Source organism: Nomascus leucogenys, chromosome 2 (genome assembly GCF_006542625.1).
Source record: "Nomascus leucogenys isolate Asia chromosome 2, Asia_NLE_v1, whole genome shotgun sequence".
NCBI lineage: Eukaryota > Metazoa > Chordata > Mammalia > Primates > Hylobatidae > Nomascus > Nomascus leucogenys.
The window spans coordinates 5887283-5911297 of NC_044382.1; the positions used below are offsets into that span (position 1 = coordinate 5887283).

The 24015-nt window shown below is 49.5% G+C and overlaps 1 protein-coding gene and 1 pseudogene across 1 annotated transcript; both read left to right on the top strand.

Moving 5' to 3' along the window:
• Positions 1-888: 888 nt before the first annotated feature.
• Positions 889-4043, top strand: DUSP1 (dual specificity phosphatase 1). The gene is made up of 4 exons (XM_030825049.1): positions 889-1555; positions 1841-1986; positions 2353-2572; positions 3011-4043. Exons 1-4 carry the CDS (start codon positions 1189-1191, stop codon positions 3379-3381), a joined length of 1104 nt encoding a protein of 367 aa, XP_030680909.1. The 5' UTR covers positions 889-1188; the 3' UTR covers positions 3382-4043.
• Positions 4044-8833: 4790 nt separating this feature from the next.
• Positions 8834-9581, top strand: LOC115837660 (annotated as a pseudogene).
• The last annotated feature ends 14434 nt before the right edge of the window (positions 9582-24015 follow it).

Below are 24015 nucleotides of genomic sequence, written 5' to 3' on the forward strand. Positions count from 1 at the left end.
CTGGGGGGCGCCGTCGAGTCGCGCTGCGGGTCGCCCCTCACCCCTCCATACGCCAAACCCTGGAATCCACTGCGGGGCCTTGCGACTCCTCACCGGGATTTCAGCCCCCTGACCTGCCTCCCTTGGCTCCAAGTCTTCCGGGGGCCACAAGACTAGGAATAGCATTATTTCCCGGTGGGGGTTTGCTTGCTTACACTTTCATGGCAAATGTAGGTATTTTAAAGCCACCTTAAAGAAAGTCTGGGAAACAGGAAAGCATTGCCCTGAACCTCTCCGCCTCAACTCGCTGGAGTGGTTCTTGGTAGGGACGACTTTTCTATCGGCAGAGTTGTTCATTTTTCTCTAAACTTCATCTTAGGCGCCTCTTTGCTGCCCCCACCCCGGTAGTGTGGTTCTGGGCAAGTCAGTCGCTTCGCCTGGGGAACCTCAGTTTCCCCGCCTGTTAGTGATGAGGAAATGAGAGAAAGGGGCACGAGAGTATGCAAAAGCACACGAAGCCCCTTTCGGTTCAGGTCGGCAGCCGAGGGACACGGGGAAGGGGACTCGGGGAGGGAGAGAGGGAGGAGCGGCAAGGCCAAGGCAGGTGGCACGTCGCCCGTTCTCCCGGCCGCTCGCATCCCGGAGGTCAGCCTCAGCTGGCGGCCAGCCTCCCCGCTGGGCCTGGAGTGCGGCGCGGGCCCGGTCCCTGGGGACGCGCCAAGAGCAGGCCGGACAGCAGGGCGGGGGCCGGGCCGCGAGCCAGCGCGCGGCGAGCGGACCCAGCTCCGAGGCTGATGACGTCTTCCCCTCTGGCTCGGCGGCGCCTGGCCTGGCAGGGCGGGTGACGTCACCACCCCGTCACGTGATCACCATTCAAACAAACACCCCCCTCCCCCTTTGCGCGGGTCTGGCCCGCCCAGTCCCCCAGAGGCCGCATATAAACGCGCTCCCCGGACCAGGCTCGCTGCGAAGGACATTTGGGCTGTGTGTGCGACGCGGGTCGGAGGGGCAGTCGGGGGAACTGCGAAGAAGCCGAGGAGCCCGGAGCCCCGCGTGACGCTCCACTCTCAGTCCAAAAGCGGCTTTTGGTTCGGCGCAGAGAGACCCGGGGGTCTAGCTTTTTCTCGAAAAGCGCCGCCCTGCCCTTGGCCCCGAGGACAGACAAAGAGCACCGCAGGGCCGATCACGCTGGGGGCGCTGAGGCCGGCCATGGTCATGGAAGTGGGCACCCTGGACGCTGGAGGCCTGCGGGCGCTGCTGGGGGAGCGAGCGGCGCAATGCCTGCTGCTGGACTGCCGCTCCTTCTTCGCTTTCAACGCCGGCCACATCGCCGGCTCTGTCAACGTGCGCTTCAGCACCATCGTGCGGCGCCGGGCCAAGGGCGCCATGGGCTTGGAGCACATCGTGCCCAACGCCGAGCTGCGCGGCCGCCTGCTGGCCGGCGCCTACCACGCAGTGGTGTTGCTGGACGAGCGCAGCGCCGCCCTGGACGGCGCCAAGCGCGACGGCACCCTGGCGCTGGCGGCCGGCGCGCTCTGCCGCGAGGCCCGCGCCGCGCAAGTCTTCTTCCTCAAAGGTACGCCCTCGGGGAAGCTCGGGGCGGGCCGCACACCCCTGAGGTTTTGCCCGGTACCCCTGGCTCTCGGCTCCCGGGAGGTCGCCCCACCTGCAGCGCGTGGGCGCTGGAGTACATTTATCTCTGGAACTTGTCATTGGCTTTGTTTGGCTCTGGGAACAAAGACTTGCCTGGGCCTTTCCGATGTAAACTTCCAGCCCTTGGTGGGTGGGGGAGTTGTATGAAGGTGCCCTGTCCCGGCGTCACTAATGGGAAAAAAAAAAAAAAATGTCTTTGTATTCCCAGGAGGATACGAAGCGTTTTCGGCTTCCTGCCCGGAGCTGTGCAGCAAACAGTCGACCCCCATGGGGCTCAGCCTTCCCCTGAGTACTAGCGTCCCTGACAGCGCGGAATCTGGGTGCAGTTCCTGCAGTACCCCACTCTACGATCAGGTTAGTAGGTGTCCCTGCCACAGGGGACAAGTAAGAACTGGCAAAGGCATGGAAGAGTAGTGCCAGGGAGAATATAGAAAGTGACCTGCATCATTATTTATAACGGAGGGGACACAGGGATATGATTTAATCCACAGTTAAGTGGTCTGATGGAGCCGAGTCTCTAATTGTAGGCTCTGCAGAAATGAACTTGCTGGTCCTGCCCAGGCAAATGGGCTTAGTTCCCTATTTATTTATCCTCCAGCAACAGAACTGAGTTCACTCCGTATCTGAAATTGACTTTTCCAGCAGAAAGTTTTTGTGGGTATGGGCACTGGCCTTAGCTTTGAGCAAGCTTGATGAATGTTGGATATTTCTGGATTTCAGGGTGGCCCGGTGGAAATCCTGCCCTTTCTCTACCTGGGCAGTGCCTATCACGCTTCCCGCAAGGACATGCTGGATGCCTTGGGCATCACTGCCTTGATCAACGTCTCAGCCAATTGTCCCAACCATTTTGAGGGTCACTACCAGTACAAGAGCATCCCTGTGGAGGACAACCACAAGGCAGACATCAGCTCCTGGTTCAACGAGGCCATTGACTTCATAGGTAAATGGAATGGATGCCTGGGGCTTTTCTGCCTCTCTCTTCTCATTTTAGCCCCTAAGCCCAACCTCTGTGGCAAGAGCTTGAAGTCTTCTGAGCCTTCTTCCACACATTCAGTATCAGTCTGGTGTGGGCAGCATTCCTGTAAGATAGGAATTTGATTCGATGTCCCACTTTACAGATTTGCAAACTGGGGCTCACAAAGTTGAATTGACTGAGATCTATCTGCTAAGTGGAAACCCCCAGTCTGAGTTTAAATCCTGTGCCATCCTTCGCACAGTGCCCACGTTGCCTCCATGAACAGTATCCCTGTGATGGCATGTGGTGATGTTTGACCATTTCTAGACAAGACACACATGACCTTTCTCAGATACACTGTACCTGGGCTCGGGGTGGTTCTCCTGAGCTCTCAAGTAACCAGCTGCTCCTTTTGTTTTCCAGACTCCATCAAGAATGCTGGAGGAAGGGTGTTTGTCCACTGCCAGGCAGGCATTTCCCGGTCAGCCACCATCTGCCTTGCCTACCTCATGAGGACTAACCGAGTCAAGCTGGACGAGGCCTTTGAGTTTGTGAAGCAGAGGCGAAGCATCATCTCTCCCAACTTCAGCTTCATGGGCCAGCTGCTGCAGTTTGAGTCCCAGGTTCTGGCCCCACACTGCTCGGCAGAGGCTGGGAGCCCCGCCATGGCTGTGCTGGACCGAGGCACCTCCACCACCACCGTGTTCAACTTCCCCGTCTCCATCCCTGTCCACTCCACGAACAGTGCGCTGAGCTACCTTCAGAGCCCCATCACGACCTCTCCCAGCTGCTGAAAGGCCACGGGAGGTGAGGCTCTTCACATCCCACTGGGACTCCAGGCTCCTTGAGAGGAGAAATGCAATAACTGGGAGGGGCTCGAGAGGGCTGGTCCTTATTTATTTAACTTCACCCGAGTTCCACTGGGTTCCTAAGCAGTCATCGTGATGACTTAGCGTCAAGACATCTGCTGAACTCAGCACATTCGGGACCAATATAGAGTGGGTACATCAAGTCCATCTGACAAAATGGGGCAGAAGACAAAGGACTCTGTGAGCCGGTTTCTTTTTGCTCGCCCCTGTTTTTTGTAGAATCTCTTCATGCTTGACATACCTACCAGTATTATCATTCCCGACGACACATATACATATGAGAATATACCTTATTTATTTTTGTGTAGGTGTCTGCCTTCACAAATGTCATTGTCTACTCCTAGAAGAACCAAATACCTCAATTTTTGTTTTTGAGTACTGTACTATCCTGTAAATATATCGTAAGCAGGTTTGTTTTCAGCACTGATGGAAGATACCAGTGTTGGGTTTTTTTTAGTTGCCAACAGTTGTATGTTTGCTGATTATTTATGACCTGAAATAATATATTTCTTCTTCTAAGAAGACATTTTGTTACATAAGGATGACTTTTTTATACAATGGAATAAATTATGGCATTTCTATTGAAATTTCAATGCTTTTATTTCTTTGGCAACCACACCCAATCCCTCTCCCACTAGTGAACTAGGGAAGAATTTCGACAAGGGCCTGCAGAATGTGTTGAGATCTGATCCCATGCCCTGTGGTGGCCCGTTGGTCCCATGAAATGGCTGGGTTGCAAGGGAGGAAGACAAGTGAGTATCATGAAACACCAGATGCTACAGCTGAACTCTTAGTATTGGATCAGTGTGTCTACCCATGCCCATTTTAGCAGGTCTGTAACCTACCATGTCACCCAGGATGCCAAGGTGTCCCCAGAGCCAAAGCTAGGAGGAAATAGCCACTTGCCTGGATTGCCTTCTTCATTTAATACCCTCCTCAGGTTAATATAAAAAGTCGCCTTCCCATCTCTGAGCTGTGCTGGAGTTATGAGGAGACACATGACATAAGGCAGGTGTGTGCTACCTGCCCCCAGAGGAACTCAGAAAGGCCTTTTGCAAATGAGATGCTGAGACCCAGCATGGCTAAGTGGCAGAAATAGAATTGGAATCTGCATCTGTTTCGGACTTTCACCTGCCCGTCTCATGGCTTTTTTTTTTTTTTTTTTAGACGGAGTCTCACTCTGTTGCCCAGGCTGGAGTGCACTGGCGTGAGCTCCGCTCACTGCAACCTCCGCCTGCCAGGTTCAAGCCATTCTCCTGCCTCAGCTTCCTAAGTAGCTGGGATTACAGGTGCGCGTCACTATGCTCGGCTAATTTTTGTATTTTTAGTAGAGACAGGGTTTCACCATGTTGGCCAGGCTGGTCTCGAACTCCTGACCTATCTTTTTGCTTTTAAAAAGGCTTTTGTTATTGTGAAAATTTAAATACATTGGCAAAAAAAAAAAAAAAAAATCCAAGCACTATAAGCAAATACCATGTAAAGAAATCACCCGCAACAGCCCATCCCCAACCTGACCATTGCTAACATTGTGGAGGACATTCATGCTGTTGTTTCTGCATATAGACGTGGCATTTTTGGTCGTTGCCTCCTTCAGGTCACCTGCTGCTCTGATTTCATAATTTTGTTGAAGATAAGCAATTAAACCTGACTTGTTCTAGGATAATATTCTGAATTTGTACTCCTTTGCCAAGCAGGCAAAAAACAGAAAAGATGCAATTGCTACGGACCCATAATCCAGTCTATAATGTTGAGTTAAGAAACAGCAAAACTCTTGGATTACTGGCCCCTTAGCGCCCCACCCCATTCTTTGTTTCTGGACAAAGTGCTATGGGAAGCAGAAAAGGAAATATCCCATTCGCCTTATCCGGGAGCACCCTGTGCTATGGTTCTGGTCCTGTCCTGTTGTTCAAGGTCTTTACACAGAATCAGTGCCCTTGACTTTGCCCCTCTGGCTCACCGTCTGCCACTTGACTCCCAGAGTCTGAAAGATCCCTGTGTTCTAAGTTCTAAGAACTTAGCCTGGGCTGGCAAGCTCATTTCCTCAGCTGGGTTTCCGATTACAAGTATGTTCATGCCTATCAAAACAAATCGTACCCAGTGTTTTTATCAAAGCCTAGAAATTTACTATTGTAACTCTCTCTCTCCGTGGAAATGTACCAGCGACATCGAGTCTGTGACAGATGCCATGGCTGACTTCTCCGTGGGCTAGGGCCTTCACTTTCTGCTTGGCAGGCACTGGCTGAACCAAAATTAATCTCCAGTGTGATCCACGCAGTGGAAAATTACAGCGGCTGCCTAAGGGAGCCGCCAGTGAAAACAAGTCACTCACTTCTCCCGGCTCAAGCCACTCTGCCTCATGCCAGCCCTGAGAGCCAGAGATGATAACCCCCTATCCCCATGTACCAGAGTCACTGTGTTCAGACCCTCCAGAAAATCTCATATTTGGCCTCAAACTGCTTTCCTTGGGAAAAAATTAATACCTCGTGATGAAAGATACTTAAAGTCTATTAATGTGTTTGTTTACCAGGAAGAGATTGAAATAAGACTTTTAATACTGATAATGTGGCAATGATGGTTGCCAGTTTTAGAGTGAGCACTGTGTACCAGGTACTGCTAAGGTTAAGTAACCTTTAACAGCAATCCCCATTTTACAGAGGACAAAACTGAGGCTCACTTGTGAGAAAGACATGGACTGATGAATGTAAAGTGCCTGGCACACAGTGGGCCATGGAGAAATGTTTCCATCCCCTTGTCTCTGTCCTAATGGCTTCTGGCAGTTCTCCTGGCTCAGTTTTCCCACCCCGTAAAATGACCAATTTGCACTGGATCTGAGTACTGTTCTTCCCATCTCTCTAATTCTGGGATGTAGAAAATGCATCAATGCATACTTTATGCTTTTCTGTGGTTTCCAGGCACCCATTATTTCATTATACCTCTAACACTCCCCCTCCCCCACCTCCACCGCATCCTCTCCTTTCCTTGGAATTTTGCAAATCGTAGCTAATTTGCTTTAGACTTGCAGCCTCTGGCGTCCCTTTCCCTCCCTCCCCTGGCCTGTCGGAGGATGACATCATTGTGTGTACACCTTTAAGATTATATAAATCTGTGATCCTACAGTGGCCTCCATCCCCATGGTAACGCGGAGGAGTTTCCCTTTTGTGAGGAAAGCTGTCATGTCACTTCCTGCTGCTGACAAATCAGTTTAGGAGATTAAAATAAAGGGGGGCGGGGTGCCTCTGAGAAGCGCTGGCTGCGGTGGTTTCTGGTTGCCATACACAGAGGCAAACAATGCCGCTGCGGCCCCGCCCCACGCCCGCCGGGTGGATCCAGGTCATCCCGGGCTGTTTTTCTCTGCAGGTTGCTTTCTGGAGAGCAGATGGGAGGGCTGCTCACCTCTTTTCCAGAGCTCTGCGGGGTGAGCCTGTTTGAGAACAGCCTGTAGGTGCAGACCAGCAGCCCTGCTCCCCTCTGCCCGCCGAGGAGCTGTCTTCCACCCTGTGGAGAACAAAGGGTGTGCTCTCTGCTAGCGCCACAGTGGACAAAACTGCTCTGCCGAGGAAGATAAGCTCATAGCCACCTTTTCCTTGACTGTGGCTTTTAAAGCTAGGCAGGAGGCCCACACATTCATTCACTCATTCATTCATTCATTCGCTCATTCATTCATTCATGTGTTCAACAAATATTGATAAGTATAGTCTCAGGGGATACTTTGGTGCAAGACAAAATTCCTACTTATAAGTAGCTAAAATTACTTTTGCTATTTTCGCTAAACAGCAAAAGTAATATTACTTTGTCACTTGCCATCTCATGGCACTATATATGAGGGGGTTATAGAAATAAGATAATCACAAAATAAGATAAGGATGAAGGCTATGAAGGCAGGATAAACTAAGACCTGAATGATATAACCCAGTTGCCCATTTGAGAGGTGAACTGGAAAGAGGGCTCCAAGGCCAGGAGAGCAGCAAAGACCTGAGGTTTGAGAGGTATGTTTGTGGACTAGTGGATACAGCATGTGATTTGGAGTTGGCTTAGACATAAGTTCAAGTCCTGACTCCTGACTCTGCCACCTGTTAGTGGTGTGTAAGCTATCAAACTCTTTTTTTTTTTTTGAGATGGAGTCTTGCTCTGCCTCTAGGCTGGAGTGCAGTGGCGCAATCTCAGCTCACTGCAACCTCCATCTCCCTGGTTCAAGCGATTCTCCCAAGCGATTCTCCTGACTCAGCCTCCTAAGTAGCTGGGATTACAGGCACGAGCCACCACGCCCAGCTAATTTTTGTATTTTTAGTAGAGACGGGGTTTCACCAGGTTGGCCAGGATGGTCTCTGTCTCCTGACCTTGTGATCCACCTGCCTGGGCCTCCCAGAGTACTAGGATTACAGGCATGAGCCACGGTGCCCGGCCTGCTGTCAAACTCTTTAACCTCAGTTTTCCCAATCTGTAATATGGCCCAGTAATATCGTTCTCTTGTGACTCAGCTGCTCCCCATTCTGTCCCTCAAGCAGGAGCTCCCCTCCCGAGTGTCCCAAAGGAAAACAAAAGTGGGCTGCCTCGCCAAAGTGGCACCCTGGGCCCGCATCAGACAATGCTTTTCTCTGGGCCATCAGAGCTTTGGAGAAGTGGCCTCTGTTCTGAGCCCATCTAGCCCTGCTCCACTTTTGGGGCCTCAGTACCCTCATGTGTAAGAAGAACCTGCAGTGAACCTCATCTACTCTCCTCTCCCACCCATCTGCCAGTGCTAAGTCCCTTCCAGACCCAAACTTGGGAGGGTCCTGGAATCCCCAGGGTTCCTGAAGGCTGGTTCAGGGAGACAAAGTGGGGAGGAAATAGACACTTTCTGGGAAGAGGCAGTGAGGGATCCTGGACCTTCAGAAGGTCGGTTGGTGTTTTGGAGATGTGACTGATTCTTGCAGGAATGGGTTCCCCTAAAAGGGCCTGTGGGGGCACTGCATACTTCTGACCCCTGGGCCCTCCTTCCCTCCCAGCCTGCACAGCCCTCTGCAGTGGAGCACACTGCAAAGATGGGATTTAAAGTTTCACCAAGATCGACACCAATCATTCACTCATTCAATAAACATATTTTAAGTACCCATGGTTTGTAAAACACTCAGTAGATGTGAAAATCATACCACCAAAGGAAATTTTGAGATTCTGTTCCAAATACCTGGGACAAAACTGATAGGTCCAACTAGTGTCTGTATGACTTTGAGTGGATTATTTCTCCTCTCAAACCCTCAGTTTTGACATCTCTAAAAAGGGAGTTAGACCCTTGGGTGCGGGCCCTGCGGGGCGGGGCGGAGGAGCGGCGAGCACCCTCCCGCTCTGCTGGCCTCTGCGCGCGGGGCCGCCTCTCCTTCCGCCGGGGCCATGGGGCCTCATGGAAGCCCTGGAGGGCGGCGGAGGGGGAGCCTGCAGCGCGGGGCCCCGAGGGGCAGCCGGCGCCCGAAGTCAGGGTGCACTTCCGAGTGGCGAGGTTCATCATGGAGGCAGGTGTCAAGCTAGGGATGAGGTCCATTCCCATTGCCACTGCTCGCACCATTTACCATAAGTTCTTCTGCGACACCAACCTGGACGCCTATGACCCTTACCTGATTGCCGTGTCTTCCATTTACTTGGCCAGCAAAGTGGAAGAGCAGCACCTGCGGACTCGCGACATCATCAATGTGTCCAACAGGTACTTTAACCCAAGCGGTGAGCCCCTGGAATTGGACTCCCGCTTCTGGGAGCTCCGCGACAGCACTGTGCAGTGTGAGCTTCTCATGCTGAGAGTTCTGCGCTTCCAGGTCTCCTTCCAGCATCCACACAAGTACCTGCTCCACTACCTGGTTTCCCTCAAGAAGTGGCTGAACTGCCACAGCTGGCAGCGGACCCCGGTTGCCGTCACTGCTTGGGCCCTGCTGCGGGACAGCTACTACGTGGGGCTGTGCCTCCGCTTCCAGGCCCAGCACATCGCGGTGGCGGTGCTCTACCTGGCCCTGCAGGTCTACGGAGTTGAGGTGCCCGCCGAAGTTGAGGCTGAGAAGCCGTGGTGGCAGGTGTTTGGTGACGACCTTACCAAGCCAATCATTGATAATATTGTGTCTGATCTCATTCAGATTTATACCGTGGACACAGAGATCCCCTAAGGTCTTGGCCCAGGCCTGCCCAAAGAGAAACCCAGGATGGTCGGATGCCTGGGGACATTGCCACCACGTCGCCATGACGGCTGGTCCCCAGAGGACTGGTTGTGCTGCTGGAGAAGGGCTGGAGAAGGCGATGGCATGCTGCCGCTTTGACAGTCCCTAGCAGTCGCGGTCCAGGTGATGGGAGCCGCGCCTCCAGCGGGCAGGCCGGGAGTGCACTGTGTGCAGCTGATCCAAGGCAGCCACATCTGCTTTTGTCCTTTGAGAGGACTCTGACTACAATCGAGGCATGACATCAATGAAAGGAAAATCATGAAATCGATGAGACTGAATCCCTAGGGATTTTTTTAAAGCCAGATCTATAGTGAGAATGAATGTGCAACATGGCTGAAATCTATTTTGTGTAATAAAAGGTGATACAAGTAAAAAAAAATAAAATAAATAAAAAGGGAGTTACAGTATTTGCTTCATGGCCAGGTGCGGTGCTCACACCTGTTAATCCCAGTACTTCGGGAGGCTGAGGCAGGCAGATCACCTGAGGTCAGGAGTTCGAGACCAGCCCGACCAACATGGTGAAACCCTGTCTCTACCAAAAATACAAAATTAGCCAGGCATGGTGGTGCATGCCTGTAATCCCAGCTACTTGGGAGGCTGAGGCAGGAGAATCGCTTAAACCTGGGAGGCGGAGGTTGCAGTGAGCCGAGATTGCGCCATTACACTCCAGCCTGGGCAACAAGAGCGAAACTCCATCTCAAAAAAAAAAAAAAAAAAAAAAAAATAAGTATTTGCTTCACTTCACATGGTAGCTGTCAAGATGAAATGAAATAGTATATATAAAATGTTTTGCACAGTACCTGACACATAGTAAACAATAAATGTTCGCTATTTTAACCATCATTGTCATTATCTTCATCATTATAAGGGAAATATGAAAAAAGGAAAGAAACTCATATCTCTAGCCTAGACCTCTCCCCTAACTGCAGACTTGAATAGCCAGTAGCTTCCTTGACATTTCCATTTGTTTGTCAAATAGACTCCCAAATTTGGCAATCCCAAAAACAAACCTTTGAGTCACCCAAAACCAGCTCCTTCTGCAGTCTTCCCACCTTTGTTAATAGCAACTTCATTCTTCCATTAGTTCAGGTCAAAAACTTTGGAGACACCCTTGAGTCCTCCCTTTCCCTCATAACCTATATTTAATTCAATGGCAAATTGAGACAGGTCCACTTTCAAACACATCCATTTCCCAAATATATCACTTCTCATTATTTCCAAAACCACTTCTCTGAGCTAGGCATGGTGACTCATGCCTGTAACCCTAGCACTTTAGGAGGCTGTGGCAGGAGGATCACTTGATGCCAGGAGTTTGAGACCAAACCTACCTCTCCGGTCCAGCCACCGTCATATCTTGCCTACAGTGCTGCAGCCTCCTACAGTGCTGCAGAATCTGTGGTTTGATGCCTTTCATTTGCCTTGGATAATTCTCAGTTATTATTGCTCCATTTATATACTTTAGCATATTAAACAGAATTAATGTGTGTAACCAATAACTATCTGGATCCTTGTGTTTATTTCTGTTGCCTATTTTTTCTCTTGATTTTTGATTATGTTTCATTTTCTCATATTTTTGGTTGTCAGGCATTGTATATGAAAAATTTTAGAGATCATTTGAAGCTTAAGATAATGTTATTTTCCATTTGTAGGAGGTGTCTAGGGGTGTTAGGAACCCCACATCACCTTAATCCAAGCAGAGATTGAGATGGGTTGAGATGACCTGAAGCTGGGCTTTAGATCCTGTTATGACTGGTTCATTCTTAGTCCAAGGGTGTATCCCTTTGGAGTGTCAACTAAAAGCTTGGTGAATCTACCAGACCCTCCAGCCTGGATTTTTTTTGGGGGGGTAATACTCCCCAAAACATAGGGGTGTGCCAGGATCTCCCTTGGTGTGCCCTGAGCTTTAACTTTCATCTGATTAGACCCATGAGTCTTTTAAAAGTTCCACTCAACTTCTTAGCCTTTGATCCTTTTATTTCAGAATTGGCAGATACCCTTTGGGGAAAAGAGGCCCCAAGGGCTGTGTTCATCCCTCTGACCGAACCTGCCTTCCTTCCTTCCCTTTCCTCCCTCCCTCCTTCCCTCCCTTCCTCCCTTCTTTCCTTCCTTCCTTCCCTCCCTCCCTCCCTCTCTCCCTCCCTCCCTCCCTCCCTCTCTCCTTCCTTCCTTCCTTCCTTCCTTCCCTTCTTTCTTTCTTTCTCTTTCTTTCTCTCTCTCTCTTTCTCTTTTTCTTTCTTTCTTTCTTTCTTTCTTTCTTTCTTTTTTTTTTTTTTTTCTTTTTTCTTTCTTTCTTTCTTTCTTTCTTTCATCTTGAGGCACAGTTTCACTCTTGTTGCCCAGGCTAGAGTGCAACAGTGTGATCTCGGCTTACCATAACCTCCGCCTCCTGGGTGCAAGCAATTCTCCTGCTTCAGCCTCCCGAGTAGCAGGGACTATAGGCGTGCACCACGGCACCCAGCTAATTTTGTATTTTTAGTAGAGACAGGGTTTCTCCATGTTAGTCAGGCTGGTCTCAAACTCCTGAACTCAGGTGATTCACCCGCCTTGGCCTCCCGATGTGCTGGGATTACAGGCGTGTGAGCCACTGCGCCCAGCTCATCCCTCTGACTTTTCTTTTCCCAGGTCTTGGTCCCAAAGGTCCTCATTGCCTTTTAGTGTCATAATGCCTTTAAATGAAAATATGTTAATATTTTGTCCAACTTACCTTGTCCTCACCAGTAGAGTTGTTCTCAATTCCATGCTCTGCCATGGCTAGAAGGGAGCTAGGCTTTTAAAAATCCAGAGGGAAACTTTTAGCATATCAGGTAATTTTTCTCCTCTATTCAAACCCTCTCATGGCTCCCATCTCACTCAGACTAAAAGACACAGCCTAACAAAGGCTACGAGACCTGATACTATCTTGCTGCACATCTCTGACCGCATCTTTGCCACTCTCCTCCCTCATTCATCTCTTCTAGCCAGCCCGGCCTCATTGCTTTATCTAGCACTGGCAACGTTCACTCCTGCACTGGGCCCCATGCTCTTCTTTCTGCCTGGACCTTGGCCATCCTGCCCTTAGAACAGTGCCTGGCATGCAGGGGAGTGCTCAATGAATGTGATGGATAAGTGAAAGATCTTTGCAGGCTGCGGACAATTCCCTTCCCTCCCGGGTGGGTCCTGGTCCCAAGCTAGGGGGGAAGTGATTCTTTGCTGTTCGACCAGCCTCTTTCCCTTCCTCACGAAGCAGTTTCCCTTGGAGACCTTCCCATAACACACAGTGGTGTGCAGATGAAATAAAGTGTGTGAAAGCACTTTGTAAGCAGGAAGCTACACGAGGGTCCTGGCTATTCAAGACCGGGGCCATCCTGGGGCTCAGCTTCTGGGGTCAGGGCTTTGGGTCTAGAAAGATAACGGGAAAATCTACCTCGGGGACTCCACTATGAGCCCTGTCCTCCTACCCCTTCCCCCATATTTCCTCCCTCCCGTCCGAAGGAGAATTCCCCCATGGCGTGTGCCTCCAACTAAGAGAAGAGGGCAGTGGGTGATTCATGGGGAAATCTGTAGGGCTGCTCGGGGCTTATGACTCACAGCTTCTCCTCCAATAGGAAGATTCGACATCCACGCTGAGTCTCCTGGAAATCTCCTTCGCCAAGGCCTCAGTGACCACTGGGGATTCTTTTCGGGACTCCCGCAGAGCTCTCAACAGCCACCTTCCTGGCACTTGTCACTCTGCATAGTTGTATGTCTCTTGCCCAATAAATACATATGGAAAGGAAGAAGGAAGACAGGCAAGGATGGAGGAAGGCAGGGGAGAGAGTCTTGGCCTCCCTCACCTGACTGTGAGCCACCTGAGGGCAAGATCGTGCCTTTTTCATTTCTGTGTCCCCAGCCCCCACTGCAGGGCTAGGCACATTGTTGAGGAAGTAAATGGTTGAATACATGAAGGAACACTTTGTAGGCGAGGGACCTCCTTCTAGGATATGACCAGCCTGGCAGATCCTCAAGGCAGTGGCAGGGTTTAGGGTCCTGCTGTGGGTGTTGCTAGGGAGGCTTTGGAAGACAGTTGGAGTCTGGTGGAGACACATGCTCTAGCCCCTGCCCACAGTTCAGTCAGGGAATCAACCATACTGAGCTCTTAATAGTGCCGGGCCCTGCATGGGACCCTGGGTGCACAGGGATGGAGGAGACACGGTTTCTGACTTCAGGCTCTCCTGGCAAGTGGTGGAGACTGATGCATTGGCCCATGATTTTGGCACAGTGATCTGGGGGCTGTAGGTGAGGTGCGGGCAGAGCAAGGGGGTGGAGAAATGCAGGGAGGAGTGGGCAGAGGAGAGAACAATACAGGAAGGCTTCCTGGAAGAGGTGACCCTTGAGCCCTAGAAGGCTGAGCACATGGCACAGGAAGAACTCCCATCTCAAGTGTTGAGGGATGACCTGATGCCAATTTATTGCTGTTCCATAGATTTTATAAGAGGAATAAAGGCCCCAGGACTTGTTCCAGGCCCAACCCTCTTCCCTAGAACTGAATTCCCAAGAGCCCTCATGAGGATCCCTGCCCTTATCCTGTTATTTTACACAAAAAGGATCAGAGCCCTGTGTCCCCCGCGGTGGGTGTTTCAGAGTGTGGGCACCGTGCTGCTCTGAAGCCAAGGAAATGACCAGCCGGGAAGAAGGACTGGAAAGTACTAGCCTGTCCGCTGGCCCCGGCTTCCCTCAATGTCATCATCGGATGAGCAGTTTAGGCTGTTCTCCCTTCACCATGAGCCAGAGGAAGGGTCTGTTGTAGGTTTCACTGGCCACTCTCCTTCATCATATCCTCATCATCACCAGTGACTTAACGCTTTCTGAGCCATAGCCAAAGACTTCAGGCAGCAGCTTTGTGTTCTAGCCCCAAGTATAGCATTTCCTTGCTGTGTGACTCTCAGCAAGTTACATCACCTCTCTGGGCTTCAGATTCCTACTTATCGGCTTTATTTTTTATTTTGAGACAGAGTCTCCCCCAGTATTTGCTTTACATATGTGACTGATTTAGTACATCCATCTAGCCTGCTTGGTGGCCTTATTATTATTGCCATGTTTAGCAAACCGTTGATAGAGTTTGGATGTTTTGTCCCCTCCAAATCTCACCTTGAAATGTGACCTCCAGTATTGGAGGTGGGGACTAGTGGGAGGTGTTTGGGCCATGGGGGTGGGTTCGTCCCTCATGAATGGCTTGGTACTGTCCTCGGGGTAATGAGTGAGTTCTTTTTTTTTTTTTGAGACAGAGTCTCGCTCTGTCACCCAGGCTGGAGAGTGCAGTGGCTTGATCTCAGCTCATTGCAACCTCCGCCTACTGGGTTCAAGTGATTCTCCTGCCCCACCCTCCTGAGTAGCTGGGATTACAGGCACCCACCACCACATCGGGCTAATTTTTGTATTTTTAGTAGAGACGGGGTTTCACTGTGTTGGCCAAGCCGGTCTTGAACTCCTGACCTCAAGTGATCTGCCTGCCTCGGCCTCCTTAAGTGCTGGGATTATAGGTATGAGCCACCGCACCTGCTGAGATCTGGCTATTTAAAAGAACCTGGCCCTTCCTCCCTCTCCCTCTTGCACCGTCTCACCACTTGATACACAGGCTCCTTCCTTTACCATCCACCATGACTAGAAGCTTCCAGAGGCCTCACCAGAAGCTGAGCAGATGCTGGCACCATGCTGCCTGTACAGCCTGCAGAGCCGAAAGCCAAATAAACCTCTTTTCTTTATAAATTACCCAGTCTTGGGTATCCCTTTACAGCAATGCAAAACAAACTAATACACCACGTCACCTGGAGTGAGTAGCTGAGGCCTGGAGAAGGAGAGGACTTACCCACAGCTCAGGTTTAACACAGTGTGTGGTCCAAGACCCAAGCCTGGCAGGGCCTTCCACTGTACCAGGCAAGACCAGGGTGAATCCCACCCTCACTCAGGGGCCTAACATCCCCTTTAAGGTTGGGGAAAGTAGGAAGTACCAAGGATGGCTACTAAATGAGAAGCTCCCCCAAGGACTCCTGGAATAAAGGTTCATGTGTCCTGTGTCCTCAGCACTTGATAGACTACTTACAGACCATTGTGACAGACCATTGTGATGCTGGCTATGTAGAGATTCACAGACCACTGTGACACTGACTATGTAGAGCAAAAGGCCGGTTGTTCCCCAGGCTCTAGTCTTCCTTAGTAATAGGCTTTTAGCCAGGTATATGCCCCACATTCCCCAGCCTCTCTTGCAGCTAGGCATAGCTATTTGAATGTCAAACCTAATGTGTGTGCAACTTCCAGGGAGTGTCCTTAAAGAGGGGGCTGATATATTTCTTCCCTGTTTTGTCCTTCCTGTGGTCTGGAATACAGAGTGATGGCTGGAGCTGAGGCAGCCATTTTTAACCATGAAGTGATGTTGGGAATGACGGCAGAGCAGAAAGACAGAAGGAGTCTCCTTCCCTTAGGACTGTTGAGGGGCAATTCTCCATGGCATTGTTATACCTCTTGTGACACCTTTTGCATGGAACCATCTTTTCAAGGATGTTTGTATGGCAAATAGCCTGGGGGAGCAGGAATAGTGTCTCCCTCTGGAGCAGAGGACAGATTTATTTCCTGACCAGGATTATAAAGATAATGCCTTTCTCCAGGTCGAATGTTGACCAGGTTTGTTAGCAGCCTCTTATGCTTATAAGATTAGGAGTTTCCTAAGCTCAGTATATCTCAGCTCCGACATGAGCCCACTGTGTGCACAGCATCCAGCTGGGCCTCCTGCTTCAGCCCCATGGAACTTAGGGGGCAAGTAAACCAGAGCAAAGCTAAAGCTTGCACTGCCTACTGTGTTGTAAGTAATAAAGTCCTTTGTCTCTGACCTAAGAGTCCTGTGTCTTCTGCTAGCATCTGTGCAATTGTGGTAAGCTCAGTTGCTAGTTTGCAAGTAGGAGAAAATAAATCTCAGACCCTTCATATGTCTGACAAGGACTTCATGGAGCAGAGCACTATCATTAGCTCTGGTGCACTTTTTAAAGTTTTCCTTTTTCTAACTTCATTGAGATAATATTTATTTTAATATATCTCACTTAAGCTTACAATTTAATAGATCCGGACATATTTATACAGTTTTATATATTTTTAAATCTCAACAAATGTTTGCAGACTGTATTATACCTACCAATACATTCAAGATATGGAACATATCCGTCGTCAAAAATTCCTTTGTGCTGCTTCCTAATCAGTCCGTAACCTCCCCACCTTAGCCAACTAGCATTATGCGTTCTATCACTATAGATTAAAGTTGTGATTTCTAGAGTTTTCTATAAGTGGAATTATATAGTATTCCTTTATTGTGTCTATTTCAATTAGCATGCTTTTTGAGATTAATCCATGTTTTTGTGTGCATCATTGGCTCTTTAAAAAAATTTTTTTTCAATGGACTCCATTTCTTAGAGCAGTTTTAGGCTCATGGCAAAATTGAGCAGAAGGTACAGAGATTTTGCATATACTCCCTGCCCTCACATACACATAGACTTCTCCACTGTCAACATTCCCCACCAGAGTGAGTGGTGCATGTTATAGTCTGTTAATGACACTGACACATCAGTATCACCCAAAGTCCATAGTTGACATTAGGATTTGCCCTTGGTATTGGACATTCTGTGGGTTTGGACAAATGTATAGTGATAGGTATCCCCAATTGTAGTATCATACAGAGGAGTTTCACTGCCTTCAAAATCCTCTGTACTCTGCCTATTCAGCCCTCCCTCCCCATAACTCCTGGCAACCACTGATCTTTTCACTGTCTCCGTAGTTGTGCCTTTTTCAGAATGTCATATGGTATGTAGCCTTTTCAGATCCACGTCTTTCACTTAGTGATATGCATTTGAGATTCATCCATGTCTCTTCTATGGCTTTGATAGCTCATTTCTTTTTAACACAGAATAATATTTCACTCTCTAGATGTATTACAGTTTATTCACTTACCTACTGAAGGACATCATGCTTGCTTCCAAGTTTTGGCAATTGTGAGTTTGGATGCTATAAACATCCACGTTCAGGTTTTTGTGTGGAAATATTTTCAATTCCTTTAGGTAAATGCCAAGGAGTACAATTGCTGGGTTGCACGGCAAGAGTATGTTTAGTTTTGTAAGAAGCTGTCAAACTGTCTTCCAAAGTGGCTGTAGCATTTTTCATTTTCACCAGCCCTGGATGAGACTTCCTATTGCCCCACATCCTCTCCAGCATTTGGTGGCATCCAAGTTTTGGATTTTGGCCATTTAACTAGGTGTGTAGTGATGTCTCATTGTTGCTTTAATTTGAATTTCTCTGATGACACATGATGCTGAGCATTTTTTCACAGGCTCACTTGCTATCTGTGTATCTTCTTTGTAAGGTATCTAAGGTATCTTTTATTCATTTTTAAAGTGGGTTGTTTTCATACTGTTGAATTTTAAGAGCTCTATGTGTATTCTGGATGACAGCTCTTTGTAAGATACATCTTTTGCAAATATTTTCTCCCAGCCTGAGGTTGTCTTCTCATTCTTTTAAATCTAGTGGGTTTTTTGTGTGTGTGAGCAAACTATATTTTTATCTTTCTGTGTTGTTTAAGCTACTGTGATGCTGGGCTTTTATTGGAAATGAACCTAATTCTAATACAGGAAGTCATATTTCTGCTTAGAACCTTCCAGTGGCTTGCCATCTTATCCAGGATAAAGCCCAACTCTTTCTGTGTCCTCCATAGGCCCAGCTAGTCTGGGTCTCCGGCAGAGTGGTTAAGAGCAAGGCCTGTGGTTGAAATTCTAGTGGTGTTGCTTCCGATGTCTGTGACCTTGGGCGTTATTTAACTTCTCAGTGTCTCAGGTTCTTCACCTGTAACAGGTATTAGTAATAGAATATAGCTCATCAAGTTGTGGAGAGAGCCAAATGAGTTACTGTAGTAAGCACAGGGTCAGGCACATGGCGAGCCCTCACTGTGTATCACTACGACACAGTGTCCCTTCCACTGACCACTGCAAACAACACGTGGGTATTCTTTCATTTCTTCAAGAAACTGAGCTTATTCCCACTGCAGAGCATTTGCACCTTTCCCTCTGCCTGGAACTCTAACCCCTCCACCCAACAGACACACACCACACATGCTCACATACACGCTCAAATACATGCACTCACACACGCTCACACCCACCTGCACATTCCTGAACACTAACAAACACACGCACATGCTCACAGTCACACGCACTCACACACACGTAATATTCACACCCAAATGTTTGCTCACACAATACCCATTCCCATACACACTCACGTGCAGTCACACACATGCACACTCACAGCGAACACATTCCCACCCCTCTCCACACCCTTTTGTGAGGCTGGCTTCTCCCCCTGCTCAGAGGGTCTTATCGACTGCATTACCTCCTGTGGCCTACACTGCTCTGTCTGGGCACCCATTCCTTGGTTAATAGCACCCTCAGCCATGGCTGTCCCATGCAGCCTGCATTCCCTGAGCACACGATGCCCCAGGCACTGCTCCAGCTTCTGTTAAAGGGTGATTGTGGCTTAGTGTTGTCTCTCTGACTGCCCTATAGGCACTTGTAGGGCAGGGACCTTGGCGGTCTTGTTCACAGCTGTTTCTCCCAGCACCAGCCCAGGCCGAGAACATAGCAGGTGCTCAAGAAATGTGTTTTGGAATAAATGGATGAGTGAATGAACAGGACCATGAACTGTCTGCACAGGAAGGTGCCCTGTGTACACCACCTGCCAGTGGGAGCTGAAGTGTAGTGAAGGGAAAGTTCCCTGCACAGGTCAGAATGTGGGTGGGAGGGTCCTGACTTCCTGCCTCGCTTCCTGCCTCGCTGCTGGGATCTTGTCAGACCCTGGCAGGCAGTTCTCCTTTCTCTGCTTTTCCGCAGGGCAAGGATGTGGCCTCCACATTTTTGGTGGGCTAGTTCCAGTATAGACCTCTTCTTCTTCCTCTTCTGCTTCCCCTTCAGAGAGCAGGCAGGCTGCCTGGGGCTGAATCTAGGTAGAAGCACTAGCAAATGCTTCTGTTCCTGTGTGTAGCAATGACCTCCAGGTGTCCTGGCTTCCTAGCCCGGGCCCCTCACCCTGGGCAGGGCACCTTCCCACCTTCTCCCTCTTAGACCAGGCTGTGAGGGTCAAGCTACAAGGCTGGGTTGAGGATCTGGAGCCCCCTGGGTGCTCCCCAGGGATTTTTTCTTTCTTTTCTTTCTTTCCTTCCTTCCTTCCTTTCTTCCTTTCTTCCTTTTTTTCTCTTTCTTTCTTTCTTTCTTTCTCTCTTTCTTCCCTCCCTTCTTTATTTCCTTTCTTTTTCTTTCTTTCTCTCTTTCTTGCTTTCTTTCTCTTCCTTCCTTCCTTTCTTTTTTGAAACAGAGTCTTGCTCTGTTGCCCAGGCTGTAGTGCAGTGGTACGATCTCAGCTCACTGCAACCTCTGCCTCCCAGGTTCAAGCGATTCTCCTGCCTCAGCCTCCCGAGTAGCTGGGATTACAGGGGCCTGCCATCACGCCCAGCTAATTTTTGTATTTTTAGTAGAGACGGCGTTTCACTGTGTTGGCCAGGCTGGTCTCGACCTCCTGACTTCAGGTGATCCACCTGCCTTGGCCTCCCAAAGTGTTGGGATTACAAACATAAGCCACCGCACCTGGCCGGATCCTCCTTCTTTTATTGGCCTTGGATTCTCGTTGACTTGACAGGAGGCAGGTAGAGGACAGATGTCAGATCGGGGAAGCAGCAGACAGTTTGAAAATATTTTGAGAATGTATATTCAAACTTCTTGTTTTCTTGTTCTCAAACTCCAGGTCCCAATAGAAAAATGCAAATTTAACAAAAATCTTCCTGGGATGGAGTGGGAGTTGCAGAGGAATAGATGCAAAGATAGAAAAGTTTGGAACCACTGTGTTAGGAATGCAGAGGACAGCTTGACATTTATGTAGTGAAAATGATATGCTAGCCATGAGTGCATGTGTGTGGCTGTTTCGGGTGTGTTGAAGTGTATAGAAGGCAGGGAGGGTGTGGCTGTGTGTTCCCGTTTGTAGGGACACCCGTGAGGCTGTGGGTGATTGTCCAGGTGTGGACGCGTGCAATGGTGCTGTGCTTGCCTGGGTCAAGGACATAAGCATGCCAGTGGGTGGAGGAGGGGATGTCTCTGGGTGGGCGGCCCGGGTGGTCCTGGCCTGATAGCCAGTTTGAGGAAGCTGAGTGGGAGCTGACCTCCTCTGCGCCCTTGATCAGCCAGACCAGCAGAGCTCTTGGGCATTTAAGGCGCTGGCCCAGCCGGGCAGCTCATTAGGCCGTCTGGAGTCGAGATGGCGCAGGCCTTCCGGGGGGCAATGAAAGCTATTTTTAGTGGCCTGGGCTAACTCCCAAATCCTACTGACTATTTCTGGCACCAAAAGACTGCCCTGAAGGATGTGGAAAATTTTCATGTCAAGAATGTCTGGTTTCCCTTTGGCTAAGCAAGGGTGGAGCAGGGAGAGCAGGACAAAGGGCTCGAGGCCCAAGGAATTCTGGGAAAATCTCGATAGTGAGAGTGTGAAATGGCCATCGTCCTGCCCTTTAGAGAGGAGCATGGACTTTTAAAAACAGCTTCGTTACGCAGGAGGCTGAGGCAGGAGAATCACTTGAACCTGGGAGGTGGAGGTTGCAGTGAGCCGAGATCATATCACTGCATTCCAGCCTGGGCAACAGAGTGAGACTCTGTCTCAAAAACAAAACAAAACAAAAACAAACAAAAAAACCAACAGCTTTGTTATGGGTGACCATCTGTCTTGGTTTGCCAGGGACTGTCTTGGTTTTAGCATGGAAATTCCTGCATGCAGGGCTTTCAGCTCCAGCAAACTGGGACAGTTGGTCACTCTGGCTCCATTTCACAGCTTTTTAAGTTCTAGAAGCTAAATTATAACAATAGCTTGAATTACATGTATCATTTTCTAGTCCTATCAGTACAGACTGTTATCATCTCCATTTTACACATAAGAAACTGAGGCACAGAGAAATGCTGCAACTTGCCTTTGCCTGGCCGCTATCTGAGTGATGAAGCCAAGGTTTAAGTTCTGCTGTGATGGTGTCAGAATCCACCATTGTGCTGTATGGAGAAATAGTATCTTTGGACCCAGGAAAGCCTGGATTCAGTTACTTCCTAGAAAGGCACTGTATTTGGCCAGGTTGTCAGGAGGATGAAAGGAGAAAAGTAGGTGCTTAGGAAGTATTGGCTCTCTCTCTCTCTCTCTCCACGGTCTTGTTCTGTCAACCAGGCTGGAGTGTAGCGGTGCAATCATGGCTCACTGCAGCCTCGGGCTCCTTGTCTCAAGTGATCCTCCCACCTCAGCCTCCAAAGTAGCTTGGACTACAGGCTTGCGCCACCATAACAGGCAAATTTTTGTATTTTTGTAGAGACAAAGTTTCGCCATGTTGGCCAGGCTGGTCTCGAACTTCTGAGCTCAAGAGATCTGCCCGCCTCGGCCTCCCAAAGAACTGGGATTACAGGAGTGAGCTCCGCACCCGGCCTCTGGGCTCCACTTAGCCGCAGAATGGGCTGATGCACGCATCCTCGCAGGGCTCCTGGAGGGAGGGTTCGGGAGATCGAGTGGGATCTGCTCATCGGACTTCTCCAACCAAGTCTCTCTCTCCCTAAGCCAAGTCGGGCCCGGATAGCCAGTGAGCCTGTGAGCTGGGAGCGGAGGTGCGGACGTGCGTGCTGCCGGCCGGGGCATGAATGGAATGCGTTGGGCCCCAAGAGACGCGCTGTTCCTTCCGCAGGCCGCGCGTCAGCGACGGAGCAGGAAGGGCCGGGGCCTCCTCGCGTTCCCAGCGGCCCCCTTCGGGCTGGGAAAGTGGCTGAACAATAGGGCTGCCCGGCTGGCTGCCCGGGCTGCTGGGAGGGACTGATGCCCGGTGTGTGTTTGTGTGTGCGCGCGCACGCGCGCGCGTGTGTGTGTGTGTGTGTGTGTGTGTGTTTGTGCGCGCGCGCACGATCCTTAGGGTGAGGGCCGTAGAGCCCTATGCTTCCTGACTGGGAAAAGGGAGGACTCCTTACTGGGTTTCCCCAAGTGTCAGGCCCTTCTGCCTTATCTAATTTGGTACCCACAGCCACCCTGGGAGAGAGGTATTAGCATTCTCATTGGCAGAGAGGGCCACAGAGGCGAACTGGATTTGTCTCTTGCTTAGAATTTGTGCATTGCTTAGAGACGGTCCTACGGGCATTGGCCATCTTTCAACAGTGGGTTTGGGACTGAGGCTGGGGTCAGGGAAGAGGCTGGAAAACCTTGTGAGGTGCCCTGGAAAGCATGCATATGCACACACCATTTGCTAAGAGAATGAGCTCTCCCCAGATACCAGGATAAAGCTGTGAGGTTACCAGCACCTCCAGTTTACACCTGTGGAGACAGGCTCAGAGGAACCTGCCCACTCACACTGCAAGTTCATATTCACTGTGCCAAAAGGATTTAAATAATTAATTCTGCCCTTTCTATATAAACGGCACCTCCAGGTAATCAAATGGTTGATGAGTGGAAGTTTCTATTTCTGTTTAAAAATGTAGAAGGGATGATAGACTAGAAAGTCATTGTTCGACTCCTGATGGAGTAATGGAACCAGGCATTGGGCAACTACAGCTGCTCACATCACAAAGAGACAGACAAACAGGTAGTATGAGCCTGTGGGTGGAAGAACGTGGCACCACCCATGGAACAGTCTTGCCCAAAACTCTAACCTGAATCTGAACAAGTCCCTAGATTCAACCAGGTTACAGAAGCTACAGGGGACAGAGGAACATGTTAAGTAGCACCAGAGGGATGTAGTCAGCATACTTCAGATGTGGGACATTCTATAGATAAACAGCTGGTCTCTTCTACAAATAAAATGCAAGAAAAAAGACAGACAAATAAGAAATAAACAAGTAAAAAATAAATACAGGGAGGGGGAATCTCTAGAGTAAAGCAGATTAGGAGACATGCCAACCAGTCACCATGTCTGGATCTCATTAGGACTCTGATCTAAACAAACTGTGAAGCAAACTCACCAACCAAACAAATGAAAAACATTCATTGTTGCATTCAGACTCACTTGGGTTCAAATCCCAGCTTTGCCACTTCCCCACTGTGTGCTCCCAGACAAATGACTTAACCTCTCTGAGCTTCTGTTGTAAAACGGGAACAGGCACCCACCTCACAGAGCTTCTGCTAGAGTTATATAAGTCAATAGAAAATGTCTAACATGTAGCAGGCCCACAATAAGTGTTCAAACACAACAATCTCCTGATTATGAAATAATCAGGAAATTCAAACAGGTCCCTAAGAACCACCTGTCTGGGGCCTAGTGATCTGTTTTGAACTGATGCTCCCAGATGGGATTCGTAGGATCAGACAGCTTTAAGACTTTGGGTAAAATGTGAACTGT

Coding starts and splice junctions, on each gene's coding strand:
- DUSP1 (XM_030825049.1), top strand. CDS start 1,189: ATGGTCATGGAAGTGGGCACCCTGGACGCTGGAGGCCTGCGGGCGCTG. Junction 1,556..1,840: donor GCAAGTCTTCTTCCTCAAAG/GTACGCCCTCGG, acceptor TTGTATTCCCAG/GAGGATACGAAGCGTTTTCG. Junction 2,573..3,010: donor CGAGGCCATTGACTTCATAG/GTAAATGGAATG, acceptor TTTGTTTTCCAG/ACTCCATCAAGAATGCTGGA.